General features: G+C 33.1%; 2 protein-coding genes across 2 annotated transcripts; both read left to right on the plus strand.

Moving 5' to 3' along the window:
* The first annotated feature begins 696 nt into the window (after nt 1-696).
* LOC131623266 (uncharacterized) lies at nt 697-2,609 on the plus strand. Its single transcript, XM_058894265.1, has 2 exons — nt 697-849; nt 2,181-2,609. The coding sequence occupies exons 1-2, from the start codon at nt 717-719 to the stop codon at nt 2,429-2,431; spliced, it is 384 nt and encodes a 127-aa protein (XP_058750248.1). The 5' UTR covers nt 697-716; the 3' UTR covers nt 2,432-2,609.
* A 3,158-nt stretch (nt 2,610-5,767) lies between these two features.
* LOC131623300 (EPIDERMAL PATTERNING FACTOR-like protein 6) lies at nt 5,768-6,721 on the plus strand. The gene is made up of 2 exons (XM_058894299.1): nt 5,768-6,395; nt 6,488-6,721. The coding sequence occupies exons 1-2, from the start codon at nt 6,237-6,239 to the stop codon at nt 6,719-6,721; spliced, it is 393 nt and encodes a 130-aa protein (XP_058750282.1). The 5' UTR covers nt 5,768-6,236.
* Nucleotides 6,722-7,884: the final 1,163 nt, after the last annotated feature.

Raw genomic sequence — 7,884 nt, forward strand, 5'->3', positions numbered from 1 at the left:
CTTGATTTGAAGGAATAGCTTGATCAACAATCTTGTGCATCTTTGACCCTTGATTTAAGTTCTGTCCTTGGATCTCTTCAGGCTTGTTATCACTAGCCGTTATCATCATGAAAACCATGATGTTATTAGGGCCAAGCATATCTTACTTATCTGCGAGCTTTGATCACTTCTTATTATACCTATAACCGCATAGTTCTATACCATATGCACACTGAGATGATTTTAATTCGACCAAGTTAGCAAATTGAAATAATTTGGAAAAAATAATTTTCTAACAAATAGTAAATTTTTAAACACACTTGATAATGAGTTTTCATCCAAAATTGATACATGATTCTTTTATGCTAGACTATAAGTCAGACTTTCCCTTCCAAACTCTTACGCTTGGCTAAAAGATAATTCCGTCCTGTTATCAACAAGTCAAATTCCTTCTTCAAGCTTTTATGCTTGGGTGAGTGAGAATTTTGGCCCTCAACTTCATCAAGTTGAATTTCTCCTCCAAGCTCTTACACTTAGTTAAATGAGAATTTGAGACCTTATCTTCATTAAGTTTGCCTAATTACCATTATTAATTAATTTATTAAATAACACTTTTTGAGATTGGGATATCACATATTCACATCAATAAATTACAATCTATATCACCTTCAATTTTGATTTTAAAAAAGAAAAAAGCTATGAAAAGAAAAATAAAAAAGTGAAGAAAATAGCAACCAATGGGTTATATGGTAAGAAAAGTAAAAACGGAACTACAAAAAATACAAGCTTTTTTTGTAACCTCAAACTCACGCATTGTTTCCATCAATTCAATGGCAGAAACGGAACCCAAACCAAAAGGTTCGCTTTCAGGTATCATCATCTTCTCTTCTCTTCTCTTCGTATTTACAGATAATTTTCCTATATTACTCTTGATTCTGATTTTGTTGCCTTGGTTTCAATTCATTAATTTAATGCTATTGTTGAAATTTATCATAAAGCGATAATATTTGATAGAGAAAATCTTGAGAGAAGAGGGTAATTTCAGATATTTGTATGTTAATCACCCATATAATAATCCATTTATGGCTTTGTTTTTGGATTTTAAGAGTTTTTCTGCTTTTCCATTGCTTAAAGTTCTTTTCTTTTTTGTCAAAGGGACTGTTTTTAGTTTGTTTTATTTTGAGTACAATAGAGATAGAGATAGAGATAGAGATAGAGATAGAGATAGAGATAGAGATAGAGATAGAGATAGAGATAGAGATAGAGATATGGTCGGGATGTCTTTGAGAACGTGCAAGGCAGACTACTTCGTAGACCCCAAATTTGTTGCTAAATAGGGCTCATAAAATACTTGTTTAGTTAAATAGTGATTAAATAGGGTCTTTATTTGTTTTGTCATAGAAAAATTGTGATTTAGACGGTGCCTTCAAAAACTTCGAACGGCTCAGAACATACAATAAGGTTTGAAGCTATGGCCTTATGCATACTACCCAAACCCCTCACCACTAAGCCAATCCTAACAACTTATATGGAAGTAGCGTTGTCAAACACAATAATAGTGACATAGCAATGCCAAATTGACAGTATTTTGTATTAAATAGTATAATAATGTATTGTAAAACAATAACAATCAGTTTAAATTATGTTACGATATAGCGCTGCTATTTGATAACACGGTGTGGAAGTTATTTGATTTCTTATGTATCTTGTCTAATACCGTGCATGTTTGTTTGGATTGATGGTGAGTTAGACAACAAAACTATGGTGGTTCGTAGACAGAGTGACAAAAACTCTCATACAAAGGGGGGATCCCAAGTTTTGAACCCGAGTAATTAAAGAAAACTTTTAGACTAACAAATTCAACGTTGATGGTTAGGTTAGACCTTACAGGTGGCACACTTTAATTTTGTTGGAGCTCAAAAGTGTAGCTTTTGTTAAATTCACGATCCAAACACGCACTTAGTACCAATATGCGCGTAGGTGAATGTTTATAAGGATATATACTTTGAATTGAGAGTATTTGATTCAAATGTGCGCTATAGTAATCCTGTGAAAAACATATGAATCAAGGGCAAACACCCCACAATACTATCTCCAAAGAAGAACATGTTGATATTCATTATAGAAAACATGATAAGTAATTAATGGTTTTAGGTATATATGGGAACTGATTATTGTGTATTCTCTCTTTCATTTGAAAGAAAATGATGTGAAATCTCCAAACATTCTTGAGCGAGCTAAGGAGGAAATTAAAGCAGTGTTCAAAGATGACAAATCGCCTCGCCACCACAAAGAAACCCATGGGAGAAACGATGACATTGACGAGCGAACTTCTGTCGAAGAAGTGAAAGCTCCGAGTGTTTTTGGAAGGATGAAGGAGGAGATTGAAGCTGTAGTTGAAGCCATTCATCCCAAGAAAGAATCTGACACTAAAGACTCTCCATCAAAGTGATCATAGCTATTAGCTAGAAAGGATGTACCTTTAAATTTTGTAACAAAGAGTATGTATCAACCTTGTACTCTCAATGATGTTAACCATCAAAACTACTATGTTTGCTCTGTCTATTTTTTGTTGTTGTCAATGTTTCCCTTAGATATGAAAAGTAAAGTATTATTCTTTTCCATGGATTTTTAACTGTTTCATTATCAATGTTAAAGTTCTGTGTAGAGTCTGATCTGTTTCTTCATCAACAAGATTTGAGATTTTCCAAGTATGTTTCCTCTGCTTAGTTGGTGGTTAGTTTGTAAGAACATAGTTATCTCCACATGGCTTGAAATAAAATTTGGTATTCAGTTATATGTTACTAATATGGATGTTTAAGTACATTGAACTCTAATACTTAAATATACAATAGAAGAAACTAGTCTCCTACAATGTGGTAAACCACAGTTAGAAACTACTAGTACGATAGTAAAAGTCCTACAATGTGGAAAACCAAAATTAGAAACTACAATAGAAAAAGGTCCTACAATGTGGCAAGCCACGGTTAAAAACTACGATAGAAAAAGGTCTCACAATGCGGCAAAGCACTATTAGAAACTACGATAGAAAAATGTCCTACAATGCGGCAACCACTGTTAGAAACTACGATAGAAAAAAGTAACCACATAATGTTCAATAACTACTCAAGCACGATTACTTTCGCTGAAAAAGTATTTATAAATTTTTGCTGACTCAAGTGTTTGAGTGCGTACAGATAACGTGGTCGCTTTGTTGAAGAACGTTACAACAGTCGGCTTCAACTTCGGCCATTACAATTTGCGGTCCTGATCATACTCTAATATGGTTAATAAACACAAAGTGTTAACTTCTGATCAATTTTTTCTCTTTTAAATATATATAGCACAAAAACAAGGGAACCTTTTTAGATAACTTAGAAGCAAACACCAAGAAACTAGAAAAACTGCACCTAAGTATTTGAAATCCATCATTTGTAATTTTATTTCCAAGTTAACGTCACCAGAAAGACCAAACATTCATGCACAAAATCCAACCTAAAACACATACCAATTTCCTCCCTCAATGTCTTTCTTATCATGACTTCTTTTCAGCAGCCCTAAACTCTAAACCATCACTAGGCAACTTTTTGAATCACCTTTATAGCAAAAAATAAAACTTATCATAGGTTAGTAGGTAGGTAACATCAGCAGCTTCTTCCTTGACTACATAGCACATCAACAACAAATCAATAAGAATGAAAGATCATTTTACTCAAATCATAAAGCTGCACTATAAGTAAATAATTCTGAGACAATGGTGTACCCCCACCTTAAGAAAGAGTGTATTTATAGGTTGATATTTTGTTTTACTTGTACCTTTTTTCCCCCTGGTTTGCCTTTATAAAATGACTGATTGATGACTTGTTTTGTGTCATTTTGACTAACCTTTATACAATATGGCCAAGTTTATCTATTGTCTATCTTTGTGAAATGTTTGTTATCACATAAAAATGACCTGGCTGCAGTCTATTGCAGTGGACAGTTTCTTGCTTTATACTAATGCCTAATTAACTTATACAATGAGAGAATGAAATTTAGCAGCTTTTAATACACAACTAAAAATATGTTGTTGGCTGATACACAAAATTGGATCTTCTATATAGTCGATTGTATGATGTATTGAAAAAATCTCAAGTTTCAGGTAGATTAAAAATATAGTAGGAATAAATATTGGTATCTCTTTATTTATAAATCGGTTATTGATGCACAGTAGGTACTCTCGACTCTCCAGCATGAGCATGATGTGGATTACTAAGTTCCTCTTGGTTCGGTCGCCCTAATTGAATTCTTCATTATTTTTGTAGAAATGAAGATATGTTTAAAGCATTATTGTTTGGCCTTAACCCTGGATTCTAAGAGAGACTAGGATAATTTAAAGTTTGAATAGTTGTAAGTAAAACTAAATCAATGATTGTTTCTGTTCTGGGCCGATCACAGACCCAAAAGGAGAGGCTCAATCATCAGTCCAAAGTCACTTCATCAAGGCATTTAAGGTTCAGCATAACCCTACTTTGGAGCCCCACACACCACACTAGATCTACGCTATGGACTACTACCCACTCTTAGATGTCATCAGGCGGCCTCCCACATTCCACGCCTGGGACGTCCATATCCGTCTTTCATATGTAAGCATCACATGTGAAACTCGAAGTATTCTCTTAACAATAACTCATATTACGTCTCATTCTCTTACTGACTTGCGCATTTGCAAGTCCTCCCCCGCGCCACCGCATCAAAGATCTGTTCCGCTGCATCAAAACTCTACTTCATCCTTTTATGAAGCATTTCTAGTTCCTTAGCGAAACAACTTCGATCAGAATTTAAGCTCAGAATCTTTCGAACAATTGATCTTTAAGTGAAGTCCATTAACTACTTGATTATATCTAAATGCACAAACTCTTCATAATATTTTTTTTGAAAAATAAAGATGATCTCTTTTTCTATTACTCTTTTTTATTACAATTTCTCCTATTAACTCTACAGTCAAACTCAAACCCTTATGTATAACAACCTCAAATTGCGCATGCCTGTTAGTTCCACTTTCATCATTTGAGCCATAAGAACCATAATAAATGATGCAACCACAACATGGTCCTCTCAATAAATGTGGTAAACTATCCAACAAAAGAGAACACACACCCAAATTTAATACCAACTAGTAAAGGAAAAGTCCATATTGGAAGTTAGTGATGAAATTTGCATACTATTCTTCAACAACCAACCTTAAGAAAGTTAACAATAGTACCTTATTTATTTCATTAACAAACTCAATAAATATATATATATTTTCCTTCAGAACTGATGCTTTTTTCTATGTCCTTGAAGTTCTTTCTTCCTTATATGGTAATGAAGCATCAGAGAAAAGAAAAGGTAGTATAAGTGTATACACTATTGTATACATCATGTATCAAATATTTTATCTTTTGATAAAAAGAAAAAGAAATCTGAAATATCAGATATAATTATAGAGGTGTTGCAGGTTTTTCTGACATATCAGACTCAAAAAAGGTGCTGTTATTCTGATTTTATGGACCACCATATATAGTACTTCCACTTTAAATTGATTTGAAAAAAAAAGCTAATTTTGGCTTGTATAGAAAGATAACTTAACCACCGTAACGATTCAAGTTGTACGCAGATAATCACATCTGAACCGTTGAATCTTAATCGAACGGCAGAGTCGTCTTTGAAAACGTGCAAGACGAACTACAATACAGAGTCTAAAATTTGATATAATCAAATTGTAGCCTTATAAATTAATGTCACGGTTAAACCCTGGCAAAATTGGAGTACTATTTATTTTGACACAGTTAAACTATGAATAACCTACACAGGGTCTCTGAACACATAAGACGGTTTTGTCGGACCGGTTCAAATGTGGCTGACTCATCATGCTACTAAAAAAACCAAATACCAAGGTTAGGTGTATAAATAATGACAGTGAAAAAAGACTAGACTTTTTGTAGTACCTAGTGAGTTGTCAAATGAGGGGTGAAAAAATTTGCTGAGGTTTATAACTGTTTGACAAGAAACCAAAAAATCATTTGCTTGTGAATCAAAATCTCTCGGCCAAAGCAAAGGTTTTAAACAGTAGCCTTGGAATGTTTGGGGGTCCTGGCCTGTTTTTTGGGATTTGCATCTTCAAAATTCATTTGGTACCCTTTCTCTAGCTTTACTTCATATATATATTACAAAACCTCTCTCACACATCATCATCATCATCACATTCATCATTTTGTTCATTCTCTTGAAGAAAAATGAAGGGAAGAAGATTCTTATGTCTTATACTACTAACTCTTCATATAGTAAGTTTGTTTGCAAAGAGGCCATTTCTTTCATCTCATGACATTTCACATTCAGCTCAAGAAAAGGCACCACTACTATCTTCACCACCTTATACCATTGAATCAAAAAAGGTATGTTTGAGTTGTTTTATGTTGTTTGATTGTGTTTATGTTTATGTTTTATGTTTTTTTTATTATGTTAATGTTTTTGTTTTTGTTTTCAGTTGAAGGGTATAATGGGAAGAGATGGAATGAGAAAGAAAAGGGAGGAAGAAAATGATAGAGGAGTGAGTAAAATAGGGTCAAGTCCACCAAGTTGTGAGCACAAATGCTATGATTGTTATCCATGTGAAGCTATTCAAGTTCCAAGCACAAGTAATCATTTAGGGATTATGTATGCAAATTATGAGCCTGAGAGTTGGAAATGCAAGTGTGGTCCTTCTCTCTATAGTCCATGATTAATATTCTTGTCCATTATCATTATTATTATCAACTAAATATCAATGTTGTTCTTTTATTTCATTCTCTAGTTCTTAATTCTTATCATGTAGTTTGTATAATCTTCATATTCAAAAGAGTTTTGGTTATTCATGGTTACTATTGTTAATGTTTCAAGAGGCTTTTTAAATTAATTTATTTGAGTTTGTTTATTATCTTTAATATAAGATTACTAGGTCAAGATGAAAACGAAAAGTTGTTTATCCAAAAATTATGTTCATTCTTGACTTAGAGGATAATGACTTCATACAAAAGTTGGAAGTATGAATTATGTGCATTTGGATGTATATGGACCTAGCAAAAAGTTCATGTATTTGGTGACCTTTATTGATGATTTTTCTTTCAATGTTTGAATATATATTTTGAAATAAAAATATGAAGTCTTTATTGAGTTCGAGTTATGGCAAGAAGAGGTAGAAAACCAAACAAGCAAAAAATATCAAATATTTTTATTCGGATAATGAGACAAAGTACACTCATTCAAAAGGGTGAGATGTCTCTAACTGAAAGGGTGAGATGTCTATAGTTGAATGATGGACTCTCAAAGAGTTTTTTTTTGGCAAAGGGTATTAACATGGCGTGTTATTTTATCAATGGGTCACCATGTGATTCTTTGGATATGATAGTCGCAGAAATGGTATGGACATGTAACTCTATTGATATTGACAATTTAAGGAATTTTTGGTGTCTAACATATCTGCATATATTCAATGAAGATCAGTCCAAACTTAATCCAAAGTCGAAAAAGTCTTCCTTCATCGATAAAACAAAAGGTGTGACGATGTTCAAATTACGGGATCCAGTTTCAAAGAGATGGTTATCAACAAAGATGTTTTTGATCATGAGCGATTCATGTTGAAACACTCATTTGCACCAGATACGTCAACATCCGAAGGAAAAACCAAATTTCTGATGGATATTAATCCAATACTAGTGATAAATATGTGGATAGTACGTGAACCATAAGTCAAACCAAAATATGATGCTGAAATTCATCGTGGGTATTGAGATTCAAATGAAGCACATGATTATTCTCTTGTTTTTGACAGAAATCGGTGTTAGACCAAGCCACCAAAAAGATATGGATATGAAAACTCAATAACTTATGTATTTCGTATTAATT

The sequence above is a fragment of the Vicia villosa genome, unplaced genomic scaffold (genome assembly GCF_029867415.1).
Source record: "Vicia villosa cultivar HV-30 ecotype Madison, WI unplaced genomic scaffold, Vvil1.0 ctg.000060F_1_1, whole genome shotgun sequence".
In the NCBI taxonomy this organism is placed as follows: Eukaryota; Viridiplantae; Streptophyta; class Magnoliopsida; order Fabales; family Fabaceae; genus Vicia; species Vicia villosa.